The sequence below is a fragment of the Tympanuchus pallidicinctus genome, unplaced genomic scaffold (assembly GCF_026119805.1).
Source record: "Tympanuchus pallidicinctus isolate F22 unplaced genomic scaffold, pur_lepc_1.0 scaffold34, whole genome shotgun sequence".
Lineage (NCBI taxonomy): Eukaryota > Metazoa > Chordata > Aves > Galliformes > Phasianidae > Tympanuchus > Tympanuchus pallidicinctus.
The window spans coordinates 1,742,740-1,764,798 of record NW_026294752.1 but is presented as its reverse complement, the minus strand read 5'-3'; the positions used below and the strand labels follow the sequence as shown (position 1 = coordinate 1,764,798).

At 41.2% G+C, this 22,059-nt stretch overlaps 1 protein-coding gene across 2 annotated transcripts in view; it reads left to right on the top strand.

The window, feature by feature from the left end:
* Window positions 1-22,059, top strand: part of GLI3 (GLI family zinc finger 3) — a 203,432-nt gene that overhangs the window by 10,435 nt on the left and 170,938 nt on the right. For both annotated transcript variants that reach the window (XM_052698982.1, XM_052698981.1), the window contains exon 2: window positions 2,880-3,042. In XM_052698982.1, the coding sequence (XP_052554942.1) occupies window positions 2,919-3,042 (124 nt within the window). In that variant the 5' untranslated portion in view covers window positions 2,880-2,918. The remainder of the gene's footprint in view (window positions 1-2,879; window positions 3,043-22,059) is intronic.

Below are 22,059 nucleotides of genomic sequence, written 5' to 3'. Positions count from 1 at the left end.
TTTTTTTTTTCTTTTTTTTTTTTGTAGATTGCAATTCTCATATTTCTGTACAATTTCTGTAAGAAAATAAAAAATGGGCAGAATTACAACGATTCTAAAAGAATTGTGCATCTTTTTTGCGTTTTCGACACAGGCGTCAGCTTGTGTTTGTGACAAGAAGGTTTTTTGGGGGCACCATATTGATTTCCAGTTGTCTGTCTCCATATCAGATGGTGAAACACACCAAGGCACACATCTCAGATGATTGGTCCTGCAGTCTTTCCTGCCTTTACTTCTCCATCCACGCCTGTCGCCATAGAGTTGGTGCAGCACTGGAATGTAGCTGGAGCTGCTGGAATTCTTGCAGACACCTTGGAGCATGAGAGTAGAGGAAGGAAAGCACAGGGGAAATGTATGCAGCACTCATCCAGGGATGCAGAGAGTTGGACCAAAGAAGAAAGTTTACTTGCGCAGCATTCTCTCTTCAATGCTGACACTAATAAGAACAGTCTCCTGTATGTAAACTAAGCAGACATGAACCAGAACAGGTACGAAGAGCAGATGTTTATATTAGCACATTGCCAATTCTGCAATTTTCTGACCAAAAATCCACTTCAGCTGCTATTTTAGAGCTGTGTTCTGTACCATTGTCCGCAGCAGCAGCATAAAAATGGACGTGATAGAGAGTGGTAGGAGATGTGGAATGCTGTAGACACCTGCCAGCCTTTTCATGAACTTCAGTAGTGCTTCATGCCACTGCTGGCCTGGTGAAATGGAGTGAATTATGTGGTGTCTTCCTTTCTAGTTAGGTAGCGAGTTCAAGATTTCCTTTTGTGACTCTGAGCCAAAAGACAGAGTCCTGTGAACTCAGGGCTGAAGAAAATGAGGGCCACATTCTGCAGCTTTCTCCTCCGAGCTCTCACACAGCCAAATTCTTTGATGTAAGTGGAAGTGCTGGCTCAACAGATGCCTTGGCCCTTTAAAAGGCAAAGCAGAAGAAAAATAACCACAACTGAAAACGTAGAACTTTTAAAACTCCTTCAGAGGGAGCCTAGAAAACTGTTCTTAGGGAATACCTAATAACTCAGCTGAAGGAGGTGAGAGCACATTGAAAGACCAGCTTGTGCTGTGGCTGGAGAATAGCTGCTGGCAGATTTTAATGCTTGTGTCACCAAGGCTGTAGAGAGAATGGTCATGTTCTGAGCTGGGTCAGAGGGAAAGCTTAGCAGTAGTACCATCTTCCCCTTGCATTGCAATGGTCTGAACAGCCTGATGTGGATGAGAATTGACCTTGGCTGTGCATTATCTTGCACAGGGTGAAGGAGGGGAAGCATATGTGAAATTTGGAAAGGTCCTATTTATAATGCTTGTATGAGATATACCCAGCAATGCTCAAATACAGAGGAGATAAGTGAGGACTGTTGTTAGCTCTCCCCTGCATGGTAAGGAGGTCACCTTCTATCATTTCTCGGGTCGCTATAATGTAGCATTGTAACAGGTAGAAGTACTCTTGAATGTGTTCTGTCATGGCAGGCAGAGCTTTCTTACTCCTGTTTTTAGCCAGGGAGAAGCTCAAAGGAGGACAAATGCTTTGCTGGAGGCTGGACCAGTAGGTCAGTGGCAGTGGGGCTATGCTATCTAGTCCAGTTCCCTGGCCGTGCTGCCTAGCTAAATAATGATTCATTTAGTGATTGGGCTCCTCTTTGATCCCTACTGTATAACAATGAGGCTTTGGAGTGTTTTATTGTGCTATTAAAAAGAACTCCTACTAGGGAGGTGGAAAAGGGGAAGGTTTACTAGACAGCTGTGTTTGTGGTGAATTGGCTTTGTAGCCTTTTTTTTTTCTTTTTTTTCTGACTGTCAGAATTGAGGAAACAGGTTGCTAATGTAATTACGCTTCATTACAGTTTAGTTTGTGGCTTGTTTTGAAGCCTTTGTTATTTGAATTCTTTTAAATCTTGCTCTAGAGCAGCACAACTTCCGTTTCAGACTCATTTAGCTAATGACTGCAGTGCTGTTCATTTATTTATTATTAATTTTTGTTGACGTTCAAAATACCAGAGCATGAGGACGTTAGCTCTAGGAATGGCGTGTGCTTGCTACCAGCTATTTATGTGCAGCTTGCTTGGGAAGATAGGTGTGCATTGGGTGAAGCTGCTGACGAGTGCTTGAAAAAGTGAAGTGGTCCAAGGGATATAAAATGAACTTATTTATGGAGGTGACACTGAGAAGAGTCCAGAAAGGCAGACAGGCACATCTACAGAGCCTTCCATTTCCAGAGTTTGCATACAAAAGAAAGCAATCTCATTAACTGCCACTAGCAATAATATTTGCCTTTCCCTGTGGTTTTCAGGGTGTTGCTCCAATGCACTTTTGTTTGAGTTAGATTTCTGAACAAACAAAATGAGAGATGTTTACACAAGTAGGACAAGAGCAGAGATAGACAAGATAACTGCAGTGTGTTCGGGTAGTGTGCGAGTTGAAATTTAAATATTTGGCTACTGTAGTCAACATGAATGTCTGCTTGATTTCTTCTGCATTATTCCAAAGTGCTGTGGACGTAAGTGCTGTGGATGAAGTCTTCAGCCCCCCCCCACTCCCTCCCCAGACATCTCTTAAAACCCTAGAAGTTTGAAAAAGAGGGCCAGCCCATTAAGCAGTAGAGTGGTTTGTGATGCTGATTCCTTTTAAAGAAGAACATGCTTGTTTTTAGTGTTAGCTTCTCCTTAAATTTCTCAGGAATTCATGCATGCAAACCTGATTTGATGGGCATCTGGAAATGTCCTCTGGGCTGCTAATACAGCCGTGCTGCAGGCTTTTCTTCAGCTGAGAGATGTGACAGGTCTTGAGCTAAGCTTTCCAGTGGTATTTAAAGTGTATGACTTTCTTGTTTCATTCAGGTATTAGTACAAGAAGAGCTGAAGTAATGAGAAGTCACCATGGAGGCGCAGTCCCATAGCTCTACCACGACAGAGAAGAAAAAAGTGGAGAATTCCATCGTGAAATGCTCCAATCGAACAGATGTCAGTGAGAAAGCTGTTGCCTCCAGCACAACTTCCAATGGTGAGTAACAGCAGGAATTTACTAGCAGCCAAACCTACAGTAATTTTATGTTCACTGCATTCCTTGTGAATTGAGTGAGCATTTGCACCTGGATCAGTGTTTGTTCTAAGTAAAGGCTAAAGAAAACAAACACGGGGGGTGGTGGTGGTGGAAAAGTGATAGGACACAGCGAGGCCTGTTTTGGCATCAGGTGACGTCTTTTTCTTCCAAATGTTCTAATTTGAGATGTAAATGTGCTGAGTTATTTTTAATAGGAAGTTCCTGTTTTTGGCGTTTTAGAAATTGTCTTGATTAGCCTGGCAGGGCTTAGGAGTGCTTTGCATTTTGCCACTGAAATCTTTTTCACTACTTAGATTATTAGTTATTACAAAAGAGGCAGAAGTAGCCCTGTCTAAATTTATGGCAAAGGATTTTTGTCTTCTCCTTTTACAAATAAACTTGCTCCTCACAAAGTGCAGCCCCAACCTCCCTAAAGTTCTTTAACAGCCAGCAATAAAACATTATGCTATGAGTGTATCCCTCCATGAGTTCGTTTCAAAATTGTGAACGTACAGCTTGTCAATTTGCAAAAGCAGAGTAGTTTTCTTAATTCTCCACAGAGATTACCTCACTTGAAAATTTTATGTATTTTCTACTTCTCCAGGGAATGTGTGAGCCCAATTCCAGCCCTTTCATTTTGCAGTTTAAGAGGGCTGAGCGTATTGATCCATACTAGTGAAAAACTCCCTTTGCAGGCTAGGAAAAACACTACTTGAAAAAATGTCATGAGAGTTTGGCCCTGTAGGTTTTGGATAGCTGCAGATTAACTATTGTTTTTTTGCTTTATTTTTATTTTTTTTCCTAAATTAATCCAATAATTGCTGAAAGTGGAAAATGGCTTTCTGCATATTTTGGGGAGTCCTCGTGGATCCCTGGCAAAATGTTTTCTGTCTACCCGTTCTACTTCTGTCATTCTCACTTGAATATCTGGTCTTGTGATCCTGGTTAGTTTTTCACTTTGATAACTTGAAGAAAGGTTTGTCTTCTCAGAGAAACATCTGTGTCCAAGTGGAGTAAAGTACAAAATCCATGAATCCTACAGCCATTCTAGAGGGAAATCTCTGTGGGTCAGTAAAAAATAGATGGCACAAGTCCCAGCATCCTTGTGTGTGACTGGACTTCAGATTCAAAGCAAACTCAGCACCTGCTGACCTAACAGTTTGGGTTGATCCCCACGAGAATATAGAAACTGTTGAACAGCTATGGAAAAAGTTGCATCAGTTTTCTAAGGCATATGAAATTAGATCCTCAGCTGGTGTAAGTCATTGTAGATCCGTTGCTGTCAATAGAATTACAGAGGTGCACATTAGCTGAGGAGCTCCCCATTGTGTTGTTGGCTTTTTTTTTTTTTTAATAATAGGATTTTCCACGTTGGCCCAATTTCTCAAACAGATGCACACTTAAACACATATGCATGTTCTTTGATGTCAGGGGTCTGTACTCAAACTCAATATTGGCACACATCCCTCGGCTGTTTGGGCTGGGTTTAACAGTATCATCAAGCATTTAGATTAGAAAGCTAAGAGTAAACTCTACCTAATTCTGACACTGGTGTACTGAAATCCTTTGGTCAAATCATTTTCTCTGTCGATTCTATCAGCTTAATGGGAGCATTAGTTCTTAACTACCTGCTGCATCTTGATGGTGTATTTTACTGCGTGTCAGGTCATCAAATTCTCAGGAGTTGAAAAGATTCTAGATTCTAGATCTAATGAATAACAATTTTTTGTTCTGTGATTTTCTCCTGTTAATGGACTGAGATGCTCATGTGGTACACATCCTGGGGCCTGAGCTTGCATTTGTTTAAGGTAGTGTCAGTTTAAGGTAGTGTCAGTTATCTCTGTTTTCAGTGAGTGAGAGCCGGTCTTGCAACTGTCTTCTTATATTTGGGGAAGTCACCGGAGTCTCCAAAGTTTGGGTTTATAATCTACCTTCACACATAACCAAGTAAACAGTTTCATAGGGATGCAGAGTTGGGATTTAAGGGAATAAAAACTTCTATTCCTTCCTGGACATGAAAAATTTTCTATTGGTCTAAAGGCTCCTTGGAGCACATACCAAAACAAAACCTACCACCAATGCTTCAGGAATTTAAGGATGAGTTGTACTGTTGCAATGTTTTGAAGTTCACTTCTTGCAGATGTGATTGTCGTAGTAATGAATTCTGGTAATAAGGGACCAATTTGCATGAAAGCTTGAGCTTGCATCACGTTTACATCTTTTATTCTTAATGTTGGAAAGAGTATTACTACAGGAACACCACCAATTGATACCAGATGCCACTCCTAGAAAATATGCATTTTTTGCTGATTCAGTGCCTCTTTTTTGCAGAGGGCTGTGGATTTATTAAATGGTTGTGATTTGCATTTGAATGCTCTGTTTAACAAGGTAAGATACCCTTAAAAGTTCCGAAAAGACTGAATGGTCTTTGCTGTCTTGCTCAGAAGACCACTATGCTTGCCAAGCAACATCTGCCTGTCATACAAATATCTCCTCATAAACACGTCTAATATTCATGCTCCTCCTTTTGGGCAATGCATTAATTAGCAAAGTTTGCAAAGTAACTTACTTGAGAGATATCTGTTGGAGAGACAGCTCTGCTGTTTCCTGGAGTGCTCAGAACTTGAATCATAGGTAAGTTGTTGGCTATGGGTTTCATGAAAAGCTTGTCATCATGAAAAGACGTACCATTAATTGCAAAGAAAATACCATTGTTTCAACAGCGTCCACAAGTGGGTAGTGCACCTTTTAGTAGAAACTATTTTGAAATGAATACTGGGCATGGAAACCTTCCAAATCTTACCGTGTGCAAACTGGTTATTGAAGAGCATGCTGTAAACCTATGTGCAAGGGAAATAAGTTGGGGAAGATGGAGAGAAAGGCAGTTATTGTTAACTCCAACTCTGCAACAAAGGTACGAGGCCTAGGCCTGTGGATGCCCCTTGCAAGGCAAGTTCACCACGTAGGCTCGAACAATAATCAAGCTTGGCCATAGTTTACATTAGCCACTTCTGAGTTACTGTGATGACTGAATACAAGAAAGATTTCTGCTGCACTCACCTAACTGCACTCTTGCTGTATCACTGAGATGCTCGCACTGTGTTAGATAAAGCTCTGCCAGCATTTCCATTATCAGCACTTAATTTCAGAGATTTATAACTAAGCCATTAAAACGTGCTCCAGGCCCAAACATGTGGGGAAGGTCTTAGTGCTGGAGCAAATTAAAACTTCTTTTAGAACACATGTGATCAAAAAAGCTAAAAAGTACTGATCGTAACTTGTAATAACAAAAATCTTTGCACTTTGATGCCTGGTGGGACTTTGTAATTTGGAACCTCTCTTACTTTGTTTTGAATTCGTCTTTGCAGGCTTTTGATCTTTTCTCCTGTGTTTTTCATTTTGTGTATCTTAACCAAACTGCTCATGGTTTGCAAAGAAACTTTTCTTTGCGAATTGTTACTTTTACTGCTTCTTTGCTTGACTGCTGTTTTTACTGCTGGAGAAAAAATGCTGAAGAAAACTGCTAATGGAGATGGTCTTTCACAAAAGGCTGTACGAAAAAAAGTTTTTGCTAGGATATGAAATGTTTGCTCGTGTGTGCTTCATTTGATATGTTCAGATTGATCTGCTTTGGTGAAGCAGCAATAACGAATAAATACTTATTTTATGTCATGGCAAAATTACATTGCAATAATGAAGCCACCATGCTGCCGTAGTGCAGTGCTGTCTGGCCTGCTCGTTTCATACCATGTTTCATCATTAAAGGGCAGTCTTGTGGTATTGGAGGGACTCTGTTTCCTGTGATGTCTGTGTTTGATTTAGGTCATCATCCTGAAAGCTGTTGCATGCACAGAAATGCTTCAATGTAGCTGTGCATGGATTGGCTTTCTGAGGAGAACTATATGTGAATGTGTTCGTTAAAATTAGTTCTGTGCTCCCCCGAGCTTTCAGCTACTACTGCAGGCTATGAAGCCTGTCTTCCTGGGCCTGTGTTGGGTATTATGGTGCTTTCTTTAACATTAAGTACCCTAATATTAAAAAAAACAGTCTTAACTGAACACATTCAGCACTGCATGCTGAGTTCCCTTGCTGAAGTGGTCTGGATGCCAGCAGTGCACGTTGGCAGGGGCGTGTTTGGTGTTGGCTGCTTGTGAGATGGCTGACTGAGCACTGTACCTGCTTCTCTGCCATCACTGCAGTCCCTGCAAGCTGTTGCTGCCATCAGCAGCATGCTTAGGTGACAGCAAGTGACTTGACTAAGGTCAAGACTCCAGCTCTACTCAGCAAGTCCTTGGGCAAATGCCTCATTTTGGGTGCAGGAATAGCCCCCCTGCCCCTCCTATGGGTATTTGGCCTGCTTTAAGTTAGGCAGGGATGTTAATGCTCTGTCATCTCCATCCTACACTCCACTTTGTAACATGTACATTTTTTGGTGTTGACCAAAAAAACCCCACGCAAATCCAACACAGCCCTTAGCTATATGCGGTTTATTTATTTTTTAAATTGAATTGGCAGTATAGATATAATTAGTTATTCATTTTATGTTCTGGTAAGTGCAGGAGTTACTGTGTAGGATAAATTAATGCTTTTACAGTGCAAATTTGCACCATGTAGCATTGCTTGGAGAACATCAGGAGATTATAATACTGTGTTCAGCCTTGATTTACTTACTGTTTAGCTTGTGAGCTTTGTCAGTGACTAAGATGTTTTCCTCTTTTGCACTTTTTGGCTCTATACTGATTTTTTTAATGTTGCATTGAAACAATGCAGTTATTGTGTAGAGGCTGGTTCAGTGTCTGACAGGCAAGCACTTATTTTCAGTTTGATGTGTTTTGTCTAGTTTTTGACCCGTGAGCTCTTTCCAGTGTAATCTGATATTTCTTATTAACCTGTTACTCTGCCTTAGAAAAAAAGCTAATTATAAACGTATGTAGGTTGTGGACTTCACTACCTTTATCAGAGTCAGATAGTTATTGGGAACATGCTTTAAAGCAATAGAAAGCAGAAATTATTATCTTAATGGTGATGTAACTTAAGACGGATCTTGATAGATGAATAAATGAGAGGAAGTTCATTCGTCCACTTTGATTCTTTCAGAAGAGTTGGCTATATCTAGGTCGCTTTTTTTTCTGTTTTTTTTTCTTTCCCTAATAGTTCTTCAAGGATCGAATGAGGAAAGTATGTGGCAGCCTGCAACTCCATAGGAATCGTATTTCCTGTTTAAACTTTCAGTTGGTTGCCCATCCTGCTGCTTGCTTTCAAGCTCACCTTTAAGTAGGTGTTAATCATAAATGCTCATTCTTGGCCCCCTGGTTGGACTGGCGTGCTCAGGGTCCTGATGAAAGGTCAGGGTTCAGAAGAGATTGTTGAGTATCGAGAAACATTGCCTGCACTACTTTAGTGGCCTGCAAACTGAGCCCCGGAGTGATTATATGAGATCTGATCCTATGGAGTGGTCAGGAGACCCTGCTTCCTCTGCTGGCATCAGAAGGTATGGAGGGGCCCTACGCAGGTCTCATTTTCAGGTGAGGGAGGAAACAACAGCCTTTAGTACATTCGTATCAGATCTTGGAAGGGAAGTGACAAGCTTCAGTGTATAGGCAGCAAGGCAAATATTCCAGACAGTTCTCATCTGTAATGGTGGTGTGGAGTAGCATGAAAAGTAAGAGTAAAGGGCTCATACAGTAGTACTGGAAAATCAGGACAGAGAGCTGAAGTAAAAAGATTTTGTGTATCCTTCTGTTCCGTTCCAATAATTGTGGCCAGGTTCAGAGGTATGCCCTGTCTTGGGGAGAGTAAGCTCTCCTGAGGCTTTGTAAGTATTGGAAGCTGAAGCTGTGGAGGTTGTAATTAAGTGTGGACCGCCTATCTTGGTATATGGTAATCTGATGTGAGCGGCTGATTAAGTACGTATTCATTCAGGGTAATGCATCCATGGTCCTTTATGCTTACTAATAAAATTTTAGTCATCAAATTAGGGTTTGTCGTCAACTGCAATAACTCGTGCTGCCTGATGCTGTTTTCCACTGTTATTCCTCAGTGAGCCAGCCCTACCCGTACCTTATTCTAAAGCAAACGATCTGCAAATGCAGTATGGTATTGCTTCATTAATTCTGCAGAGATTTCCCTCCATTTTTCCCCCTTCTTTCCCCTCCCTTTAGTGGTTAATAGTATAAGGGATATTAAATGTCAGTCCTGCTGTATCCCTTTGCAAGTTCCAGAAAGAGATGATTGAGTGGCTTATCCTTGCAATCACTGTAATCAGTAAGTAATGACTTAACATCCTGCTGGATAACACGAGGTGGAACTGGCAGAAAACATTAGCACAGTCTTGCCACCTGAACAAGGTGAAGGTTAGATTTAGGGAATTACAAACTAGGAAAAGTTTGGCTCTTTTTTTCTCTATTTTTCCTGAAGAGCAGAAAAAAAAAGCCACCAATGAAAGCCCACCCATACACCTAACCAACCATATTAGAAATGTACCTGGGTTCTGAAATAGATTAAAGAGAAGCAGCAGTAAAAAGGTTCAAAATGAATCTGTACTGTATGGCATCAATGCTCTGGAGCTTGTGCTTTGCAGGAGGCCAGTGTTGCCCACCAGACCTCAAAAAATTCAGGCATTACACTTCCCAGCACTGGGGAGAGCAGGCCAGAGTTGTTTTTTCTTTTCACTGGGAAAAAAGCTGCTGGAAGCAGAAGCTGCAGTGGTAGTGTTAGCCTTGCAGAAAAGGACTCTTTTCTGAGGTTTCTGAGAAGACACTGAACTTGGGAATTTGTGAGTGAAGGAGCAATGTGGAGTAGATCTTTGTCATACAGTAAATAAAGAGAATTTTTAAAATATCCTTTAAGTTGACTTAAAGCCAGGCAATTCCTCTGGCAAGATGCTGTATTTGGCTGTACAGTTTGATCTGAGTAAATTAAGGCAGTTGAAGTAATTAAATTACTTAACAGGCTTTAAAATGGCATTCATCTTTTCACTTCTAGATGATGCTTTCTGTTTCTTATCTGTCTCCAGTTAAAAGGAAATAGCCTGGCATCAGTGTTGCATTTTATTATATTCCTGCTCTGTATGTTTCTATTTATTTCGTTCATTTTCTTTGTCTTTATTTATTTTTTTTTTTTTTAAGACATAAAACCTCAGCTTCTGCATACGTGGGAATAGTTCCTGCATGTGTGTGCCAGTATCTGGGAGCAGTGTGCTTAGTGTATGGTATGTGACTCTCTATATTAAAACTACACACTCAGCGTTCTTTCCAAGTCATATCTCGTTATTTTGGGTGGTGGGAAGTGAGAGAGGGAGATGCCATCCCAACTAAGGGGTCTGAGACAGATTTTATTGCTTTGTTATTATCTTATTTCCCATTAAATGTTTTTGCATTTGATGTATACTGCAAGTGGTCACAATTTAATTTGCAGGTTCTGTTTTTGCTCTTAAGGCTGGCAGCACAGAAAAATGTTGTGTAAGTGTGATCTGGACCTACTGATGTATGCATATTTCAAGTGCACAGAGGCACTTTGAAGAAGAGAAGAATGCAGGAAATACTGGGTTTTGTTCAGATGATTTTAAAATTTGACTTGCGAGGCTTTAGGGGACAGATTTTCAAAAAGCAGTTCCTAATCTTCTGCCTGCCATCAGCTGGAGCCTTGCTACACAGGAGCTGTCTACGTGCATTCTTTGCACATGGTAACCACTTAAAATATGCTGCTTTCCATTCATTTGGTGCGACTTTCCGTGCATGTAAAAACTGTTCTGCTTCCAGCCATGTGTAAATGCAAAAACTGAAGTCCCGCACATGTAGAGCTGGAAAAGATGTTAAAGATGTTTGGATATACCAAACCAAGGTGATTGTTTTTGTTTCCTGTTTTCTGTTGTGTGGAACAGAACGGATTTGCACCGATGGAGTTTTTCCTGATACAAGAAGATAAATCACTAGAATGTAAGCCGGTATTATAAACTGTGCTCTCCCTCTCTCACCCTGTTGTGTGCTTGCTTTTCTGTTCTTTTCCAGCACAGTCTCATACGTAACAACAGAGGATTTTGCAAAACGTTTGCAAAAAAGTTGCTTTTGGTCCTGAGTGGTCGTGTTTTTCCCTCCTCTCAGTCTCTTTTTGTTCCTTCTTTCTCTCTTTTTTTCTTCTCTCTTTTCTTTTCCTTCTTTTTTTTTTTTTTTTTTTTTTTTTTTTTGCCTTGTTCTTTCTTTTAGTTTTCAGAAAGTTGAGTTCCATCCCAATTATTAAATCTTCGGAGACCATTCCCACATGGTTCTGTAAATGGTAGCTTCATCCTGAGTTCTTTCATCTCTTTTCCTGCTCTCCTGGCTTGACAGTTGAAAAGGTCTGACTGTGCCACACAATGGTTTGATTGGTTTCTCTAGGGGAGGCTTTACCCTGCCTCATCATTCGCCAGGCAGGTGGACCAGAAAGTCTCTTGATTCTTTTGTTGCCTCTCAAAGTCCGAGGTCTTTGACTGAATAAATCCTCCGTCATGGGATAATTTGCTAAAAGGAGCCTGAAAGATGTGAGAGAAAAGCCTCACTACTTGGGTGCTGAATTAATGAAATAACTGGGCCTTGGAGTTTGCAATTGAAAAATCACCAGGAATGCAATGGGTGGAGACAGACTGCAGAATGCAAGGCTGTTGCTTCCCCGTAATAAACTAGGAGAGCTTTAACTGAGATTGTGGCGGGCAGCCGCTGGTTATTTGCATTTTTAGCCCCGTTCTGCAGGGGAAGCCCGAGCCGAATAAAAGCCGTTTTGGTGCAGCCTCTAGTTAGTCATTAGATTATTACGAGGGGCTGGGAAGAATTCCATATGACAGAACTAGGGTTGAGTTAACACAGGACGAAAAGTAATTTACAGATAGGCTGTCCTCAGCCATCTTTGTAGCCCCTGATAAGGTTTCATTTCAGAATGGATAGGCGACATTTCCACTTACGGGCCCATTCTGCGACACCTGTGATAACAGCTTCTGGATCCTAATTGAAATTGGTTTCAAAATGGATTTTCACTTTTCTCTGTCCGTGGAAAATATTGAATGGGCTCAGAGCTGCCACAGAGAATCCCAGGCCTTGGAAGATGGAGCAAGAAGCCGGGATCATCTTTCATAACTGTGTCGATGATATGACAGTTTTGTTATCTGTCTTATTAATGAAATCATTGATCACCTGATGAAGGAGATAATAAACTACATTTTGCTGGTGCTCAGGAAGATCAGTTAGATTTTTTGAAACTGTAGAAGGGGGGAAAGCCAAACAAAAACAATGGAGGCATGATTTTAAGGTCTGTTTACAACTTCTCTTTCGTGCAGGATTTTTAGATGGAAGAAGTCTCTGTGACCATAGAATGCTGCCTGCACCTCGAGCTTATTTAAAGTACAAAGGAGGCAAGAAAGACTGGCACTTGTGTTAAGACTCAGTTATTGGTTTTTGTTTTTAACAAGCCACACTGAGTAAATAACACTTAAGTCCTAGTAAGTGCCATGGAAACTCAGATGAACTGGGAAACAATGGAGCTCAATTTTGGCTGAAGTGGGATTAGTGAGTCCTGAATCCCTGGCATGGACAAAGGCCGCTCAGGCTGCGGACGGACGCTTGCTGTGAGGGTGCTTCCCCGGAAAATTATTTCTTCTTTCGTCGTGGATGTCAGGCTGTGGGTGTCATGGCCGCTCAGGCATCGTGGAAAAATAAGTTTCTTTCTTTTCATTTTGTACTGATGGGCTTTGGAAGATTCTTAAATGCGGGAGAACGTACAGCGTGCTCTGAGTGTGCAGGCTCGGCGAATAAAATCGAAAAGACTCTTGTTGTGTCGTTTCCCTGCTTGTTTGCTAATTATTGGAGAAAGGGGCAAATCTGTTGTTTGTACTCGGCTGCTCTGGAATGCGTGCTCTGTTCCTCAAGGAAGGTGGGAAGGGGTGGTTTTTCTGAAGAGGGGTGCTGGTGACTTCTCGGATTTCACTGTGAATTGTATCCTAGGTGTTTCCTCAGCCTCTCTGCTGGTGTGGGTCAATCCTGCCCCCTTTTTAAGCTTGAAAGAGTAGCTCTGATCAAAGGCTTTAATGATGTCACTGATCTCTGGTGATTGATTAGAAACAGAAGTTCTGGAGCATTTTGCATGTCCGCCTTTTCCTTATCGCTTCAGATCCATTAGTGCTTGCTCATTAGGGTACCTTTCAATCAGGGGGGAAAAAAACCCACATGCTTATATTTATACGTGTGTGCATGTATAAAGAAAAGGAATAGCAGGGCTGACAGCCTTCACAGTCTGTCTGAGTTGTAAATGTATTTTTCTTTGTTGCAAAAGGAAACAATTTTTATTGGTCTCTACTGAAACTGGAGAGTGTTTATTAATTGCTGAACTCTTGGATGTAATTCTCCTCTGCGACTTCTCTCACAGATTTAAGTATGTCTTCAGTGGGTTACTGGCTGTTTTACCTTTGTTTACACCAAATGGAACATTCCCTGCTTTTAATGTTTTTGCTGTGCCTGTGATGCACATTAAGATCCACAGTGTGCGCCAGTTAGGTATTTTCTAATTGAGAAATAGATAGTAACTAATTGATAAATATTCTCTAATTGAGGCTGAAAAATAAACAGTTTCAATAACACGTCTTTCGGAAGGGCAGAGCTGTCTGGAATACATGCTAAGCTGTTAGAAAGGAAAAAATCTGTAGTTCCTAAAGGAAGATGGGTCCTTTGACAGTCAGTGGTCGTGAAATGGCTTTTCTCTGTAGGTAAGGGTGACGTTTGAGGTGATACAGGACGGAGTGGGAAGGGCTGGGATCTGACTTCCCTGTGGCACAGATGAGGAAAACGGGCAGCGTGAAGCTGAGGTCTGTTCCAGAATATCCTGTTTCTAACAGTGCATTGTGATTTAAATTAGGAACTTCAAAAATCTGCACTGGCTTTAAAAATCTTGAGATAATTAATTTTTCTGGCAGATGGAAGCTTTCAATATGTAGGATACTTGAAAAAATATCAGTTATTTTCATGTTTCTCTTTTCCACTCTCTTTTTTGAGAGGTTGGTTCATTCCTCTCTCTCTCAAATCTCCTCTGCTTTCTCTTCTACTGTTGTGCATTTCACACCAGGAGATGACAAGTCTTGTGACTGCAGCAGAGGCAATTGAAAGAAAATAAAAAGGGAGTTCTTTTTTTCTGGTGCTGGCCCATGAACATACCGTAAAAATTGGATTAGACACACCTAGGGTTGGGATTGATTGCATCTTGAATGGGAAATTAGAACATCTGAAAAATTCCTTTTTGGATGGAACAGAAGCACGAGAAGGAAAAGTTGGATGGAAACCAGAGAAGAACTGTAAATCACTATTAAAGTTACTTCCTATGGTTTACCATTGGCTGTCAAAGAAAACTGCCTCGGGCTTGTTTATAGCTAATTCCCTCTATAGAAAATTTCAATTTGTGGACTGGCCTCTGAACGGGATTGATAACTCTGTTTATAGACCAGGATGAGTATCTAAAGATAACAGATAATGCAAATGAGCCTTTTTTTGATAAGCCAGGAAAGCAATTATGGATACAACTTGGTTGATGGATTTCAGAATGCCTTTTCACAGATTATAGATTTATTTTTGCATTATAGTTTTCTTAGCAGTGTTAGAAAAACAAAATCAAAGTCATTCAAATAGAACCGAGGAGATGGAACAGAGGATACACCGACTTTCCTACCACATGTAAACACGGTGAATCAGATTAAAAAATAAACAAGCTGTCTTCAGCCTTCTGTGGAAAAAATGTGATTTGATAAAATGTGCGCTTAATATTCAATTTACAGTTTCATCCAAAGTGTGTTAACCTAGGAGTCCTAGTGGCATGCACAGCCCACTCCAAATTTAATTCAGGTAAAATGCTCCGTGTGAACCGTCCTCCTACTTTATTTTTTGGGTTTGCATTACTCTTTGAGGGGAGGAGTGTGAAGGCTGGACCCTGTGAGTTACAGCCCGAGTCTTCCCTCTCAGACCAGAAGCTGGGCTGTGGGAGTGACGGAACCTTGGTAAGTCTTAGTTTGGTGGGCTCTCTGAAAACACAGAGCAGCACAGCGTGTGCATCCAAAGCACTTCTACGTATCTTCAAACAGGAAGAAAACCACCCTCTGAAAGTTCGGAGACAGCCGGTTTTGAAGTTACGGTTCGAAACAGGCAGCATGAACTTTAAGTGGTTCAAGTTTTAAATCTCTGCCCTTATTTGTAGCTTCCAGTTTCTTTCCTCAAACCACTGTCTTTTATTTGGCTCCCTTTAGTGGAAGTTCTGATTTCCTGGCAGTCTTCATCAGTGGATTATAACCTCCAGGCTCTGACACAGGACCCAATCCTGACAAGATTTGTTCTGGTGAAGGTGTCCTGTTTTAAGGTTATTCTGTAGGATCTGAGAAAATAAGTTAATTTTATGAGCTAATTACCACTCAGTTGTAATAGTTAATAGTAGTTAATAGTAGTTCATAATTTGAACTACTCTGTTTCATGTATTTGGTAGGATACAAACTTTGCTTTTATCGTGAAGTCAGGAGCACAGCCACCATTATTTCTATGGGAACAGCAGTGATGGTAGAATAGTGGCAGGTTTTTTCTTTTTCTTTCTTTTTATTATTATTTTTTTTAAACTGGTATTTAAATACTCATTCAAAAAATGCTGTAAATGCATCTGTTTTTCAGAGGCACTTTTGGTAGCTTCATAGGGGCTCACACCTCTCACTAGAAAGTAAGACTGAGAACAGCATCACGTTGCTTACAGAAATACCACCATAAGCTGTTAGATTATCTTAGGTCTTCTCTGAATGTGCTTGTGATGAATTATTGCTTATCTTCAGAGATTTTTGGCTGAAGAGTTAGAATGGGTATGGACATCTTTCAGGTGCAATGACAGGTACAGAATCATAGCACCTCTGCCAAAAAATCTGCATATGTGATTCTTCTGTGGAACTGGGATCCCTCGAGGGATTTCTCTCAACCTCACTCTCAACATTTGTCCAAAGTGAAGTCAGTGCCATGTTTTCCAAGTACTTGTTAAAGGAAAGTATTTAGGGTAGGTTTTCTTTCGTACTTTCAATGTGATGTGGGTGAGCATCCTCTTCAGAAAGTCTCTGTCCTTGAGGTCTGCTCTAAGGTGCTATTTTGTTTGCTGACATGATAGAGGTTAATGTTGCAGGTATAGGAAAGGGAACAATTTAAAAGGTCTGTTCTCAGCTTTGAACATATCTTTGATTGTTCAGAGGATACAAGAAGGTGGATAAGTTTTGCTGTTTAAATTTCCAAAGACCTTTTACTCCAGCCATCTAATGGAAATTCACTTTAAATGCTTCATACGTTTTCACTGGAACCACAAAAACTGCTTTTTTCCTCGTCTAAGAAACAGCCTCAATATGAAGGATACCAAAACATCTCAAATAATGCGAGTATTTTAAGGCACTGTGGTTTATTGCTACATTTATCTTCAAGGCTCAAAACAGATGATAAAAGGAAGCCCACTCTTGAGAAAAAATCCATATAATGTCTATAAGCAAACAGTATCTTTGACAAAAATATCAAAAACTCCACCAGGTGTTTCACAGGAGATAGAGAGAAAGGGAAGAAGAAAAGCAAGAAAGAAAGAAAAAGAAAGAAAAGATGGAAAGGAAGGCAAGAAAGAAAGAGATCCGTGCTCCTCTCTGCATGCCTTCACTTAAGCACATTCTGAATAGATTTTGTAGTTGTCGTGGTTAGATTGAGAACCTTTCAAAAATGAGTGTTTTAGCTTTGCTAGACAGAAGTCATTGTTTTTCATGGGACCCGTAGTTTATTTGCAGAGGTGCAGAGCTCGTGTGTGAGTGCAGAAAGGTTGCAAGCTGACATGAATTTGCATAGGAGGTAAATACCAAAAAAGGACTATTTCAGACTCCTTAACTACATTGTAAAATGTTACCTGTAGGGGCTTATGGTGGGCATGCAGAGAATGCAGCAGCAGGTTTTTATTTCAGTACCTGACCATGATTTAGGTTGCTTCTTTTGTGTTTGCCTTTGGCCAAGCATAATGTGAGTGAGATGGGTTTGCTTCGAGTGTGTGCTTGCTACAGATGTGATTGGCAGCCCTTGCACGTCCAGATCTTGCCGTGGTCTGACCATATGCAGTACTGCATTATGTAGTGCTTCTGGATTTTTGAGGAATCTGGACTGCTGTGGAAACCAAATCCAAGGCAGTGTGGTTGTGGCAGACCCAGGAATAATCTCATTTTAACATGCATCATACCTGACTGATGAGAAATTTTGAGAATGGGGTGGAGAAAATTTGTATCCTTTATGTTACTGGGTGTAAACTTTGTCTTAGCAATGTAGAGAACAGGGAAACAGCTCTTCCTTGGTTTTGCTGGCGGAGTTGCACAGGGTAACTGTGTGTGTATCTCAGGCTGCCAAGCTATAAGTGAAATGGAGAATATTTAGATGTCAGCAACAGTTGGTTCTTCTTTAAAACATAAAGAGTCTTTGAAGCTTGGTGAACAGTAACTAACATAAACACAAGCCATAAGAAGGTATGAAATGATCTCACTGAGAATCTGTTTCCCAGGTTTCTGTTCCTTTGGGTTGTATGGCTTTCTTTCCCTAGCTCAGCAGGTCAGGTGGAGGCAGTTCCAGCCTCAAGAAATGAAGCGTAGAAATAAAAGCATGTAGGTGCTTCAGGCAGCATGGTAATGTTGCTCCTTCATCTGTTCCTTTCTTCTTGACGGAAACAACCAGTGCAAACTTCCTGTTGTGAGAGTGGCAGTGTGTGACTGCTCCTGCACAATCCCAATAATACCAGTTTATTTCCAAGAATGGCATTGAAAGGAAGAGCTGGAAGGTGGTAGAAATGAAATAAGAGGTTGCAGTTGGAGTTTCCAGTGTGGGTTTTGTTTTGTTTTTAAATTTCTAAAGTGGTTCTTTACAATTTCTTTTTTTTTTTAAATATTCCTAGAAGGCTTCTATTCATGAACACTTGTTTTTATTTCAGCACTGCAGATATCTGCTAAGGACTTACTGTGAAAAGGGGACCGTGGAGATAGTGGAAAGGAGAAGGATGTTTTACATTTCAGGCTCTATGGTTGTTATGTCAGGAATTGAAAACTGGCAGATGTGAATAGATGTCTGTTCTTTCCCATTCTTCCTTAAAATGCATAGGCTGTGTATCAAGTGACTTTATTCAGTACTCAGCATTTAAAGCACCTTGAGAATGGGAGGCTACAGACAATTGGATAAATACATTGGACAGGTGCCCAGTTTCACTGCTGCTTATGTAAGCTTGCCTCTGTGCTCTGGAGAATACTATTCTGTAACAAGTCATACCAGGATGAGTATTCCTATGTTCTCCTTTGGTCTGGGATGCCAGAAGTAGATGAGCAGTGAAGGTATTTATGATGGCTGTCTTTTCTGGGGAAACGGAGGACACTTAGTAGGGACCAAATCTGTATGGTACCCCTCTCAGCTTTGTTATCATCTGGAAATCACACATAATGTACGTTACTCACAATAAGTAGTTATGGTTGAGTTATAAATTATTTTGCAATTGAATGCTTTTAGAAATGGCTGGATGATAATTAAAGCAACTTATTGCGGAGCCAGTATAATTAAGGATGTGCAAAAGCCTTCCATATTAGACTGCTTTTTTACTGAGTTTCAAGAAATGAGGCAGCAGCGATTGTTTGTGTGCTGGTGTTTCATCTCTGCAGATGTATGTACATCTCTTAGTTGTTCTACATTTAAGATGAGATTTGAGGTCTAGTCCTTGCCTCTGTTGGATAGCTGCTCATGTCAGACCAAAGCAGCTGAGAGTTTGACAGTTCTGCTACCAGTAATTCACCATTAGGAAAGACGAGAATGTCTGTGAATCTTTAGTCAGATTCCCTCATGTCCTTGTTATGGTACTGGCTCTAGGAGACAGGCCTTTGTGGAGACTGGCCATTTCTCTCAGGAATGCACATATGAATTCCTCATTGGAGCCCACAGAAGAGCACATATTAGTTGTACCTACACATGATCCAGTTTAGCACTATGTCCTTCTGCTTAGGTTACTTCATGGAGAATGGTGAAGTCATGTTCTCTTAGGTCTGTACCATTAGACAGCAATCTGACTTTATTATTTGCTGGCCTAATTCTGTGTTAATAATTGCTGTCAGCTTGGCAGTAAACTCTTACAACTAGATGCTGAAGCTGAATTTTTTGTGCTTTGTAGTGCTTGTTGAGGGCTGGAATGCTCTGAGGACTCCTGTGAGATTCGGAGGGACAAGGGCAATACATCTTGTGCTGTGTTTCAGTGTAAAAAAAATAATCTGTTTGATTATCTGTGATCCACAGAGACATTTAAGATGAAGATTGTTTCGTGAAGAAATGCTGTCCTGGCAGAATAAGTGAGGCTACAGTGGATCAGATCTGCTGTGGGTAGGGCAGAGAGGAGGCTGGGAATTAGGCTGGGTAATGGTGGTTATCACTGAATGAAGGTTACACAATCAGCTGGTAGGACTATACAGCAATTGCCATGGTTCTTAATTCCTTGCTGTTTCCATAACTGCTAGGGTCCATTCTTCTTCCCTGAGAAGTCCCTTTTGTTCTTTGCCTGGACCTGTTAAGCTGAGCGGAGAACGTTTTATTGTGTTGTGCATTCAGAGCTGTCACTAATCCAGCCTTTTACTGTAAAATTAACTTGAAACAGTGCTTGCATGAAGATAATGACCTGACCTAAAAATCTCAAATCCACACAGTGTGATGCTCTCTTTGGATGCTCATGCTGTCCCCGGAATCGTTTATACGTGTGTACGTTGGCAGAACTGGAATGTTTCATGTAAAACATCCCTTTAAGGATAGATTTAAAGTTGGATGAAACTTTGAGGAGAATTTTTTTTTTTTTTTTTTTTTTTTCTTCATGGCAGATGTAAAAAGAGATTTCTTGTTGTGATTTGCAGTGTTGAGTGAATTAGAATAAAGCTGCAGGTGACATTCTGGGCACATAAGTCTGCACTGGCAGAAATATTAGTTTGTATAGTTTTTGCATATTCCCTGGGAGTTATTGCTAAGTCAATATTTACTTCTCAGGGAGTAAATGTCAGAGTTGTGTCTGAGAGCTGCTACTACTGCTTCAGTGAAAGAGTTATTTGCTGTGTCACCAAGCATCCTACAGGGCAGGCTCCTGGAGTTGTAGAAGAGTTGCGATAAGTAGTAGTGAGATAAGCTTGTGGTAAGTAGCAACAAAGCCACTTAACAACAACAAAAAAGGCTTTCTCAGTAGCTTTTTGTAACTTCCTGGATCGTTTATTTACAAAATTTTTATCAGAGCCTCTCTAATGTTTCATAAACTACTTATTAAGTGCTTCTCTTTAACATCTCAGACATTATCATTGAATTCTTGGTTAGAGGTTTAATTTTGCTGGATGAGGACAACAGGAGAGAGAATTCAGTTGTAGACTTCACTTAGAGTAGGTAGGGCTCCTTCATGGATGAAAGGCAGAGGGCTTAGCTTAAAGTATAACAAAAATCTGTTTGTGGTTAGGATGTAGGAGACAAAAGGTTGCAACATAGTTTTGGCTGAATGCTGAAGAGCACTCAAAAATGTTCTTTTGTATCAGATCACCCTTTCCCTCTTCTGGGAACGACTGTGCAGCCTTTCTGCAGATAAAATCTCCTTACTGCTCTCTACAGCTACCTCAAGAGAGGTTGTGGTGAGGAGGGCATCAGCCTCTTCTCCCGTGTAACTAGCAGGCTACAGCAGGGGAGATTGGGATTTTAACGTTAGGAAAAATTTATTCTCCAAAAGAGTGGCTTAGTGCTGGATCAGGCTGCTCAGGGAACTGGTGGAGTCTCCGTCCCTGGAACATTTCGATGCTCCCACAGTCCCCGTGTCCCTCAGTACAACTATTGGTGATGGGTGGATGGTTGGACTGGATGATCTTGGAGGCCTTTTCCAACCTTGGTGATTCTGTGACCTCTGGTAAGGGCGATCTGTGGGTGCAGATGTTTGCTGCAGTAGTGCATCAGTGCTGGGCGCAACCTGCCATGCATTTCTACGTCCCTGCTCCCTTGCTTGCTTCCTGCAGAAGGTGGTCATCACCTCACAAGGCTGCGGCAGGGAATAGTGGAATGCCACCTGGGAAAGAGGCTGTAGTGTGAGGCCGCCCCTCTGCCTACAACGCGAGGTGGGCTCCTAGGAAGGTGGAGACTTCTGTGGAGTTCAGGGCCTTATCCTCCAGTGTGTTGAGGTCTGTGTCTTTCTGATGAGTCCTGGCAAAACTTATAGAAGAGTAGGAGCAGTTAACTCACATGAGAGGTGCTACCTCATGTTCTGCGTTAGTGACTGCTGAATATAAGTGATTAGATATCATTCATCATTTAAATTACTTACTAGGGGTTGCAATTTGTTTTTGCATAATTTAAGTGTTTCTACTCTCCTGTGCCTTAGTGTCTTTGTTTGGCATCCCTTAGCAGTTCCTCATATAAAGGCTAGGGATTAGATCATAGAACCATAGAACAATTAAGGTTGGAAGGGACTTCAAAGCCCATCCTATTCCAATTTCTTCCTGTGAACAAGGACACTTCCCACTAGGTCAGGCTGCCCAGGGCCCCATCCAGCCCGACCTTGAATACTTCAAGGGCTGGGGAATCCACAGTTTCTTTGGGCAGCCTGTACCTGTGTCTCACCACTCTGAATAAAGAATTTCTTCCTTACACCTAGTCTGCGTCTACCCTGCATAGATTTAAAGCTGTTATCCCTTGTCCTACCACCATAGGCTCTTGGAAAAAGTCCTTCTCCAGCTTTCCTTTAGGACCTTTTTGGGTACTGGAACGTTGTCATGAGGTTTTCCCAGAACCTTCTCTTCTCCAGGCTGCACAGTTCCAGCTCCTTCAGCCTGATTTCATAGGACAGGCGCTCCTGTGAATAATGAACAGATGGGCATTCGATTTCTACGCTTTGGTGTGGATGCTGGCTGCCATACAGACCCCTTGCTACAATCTTTAGCTTTGAAACAAC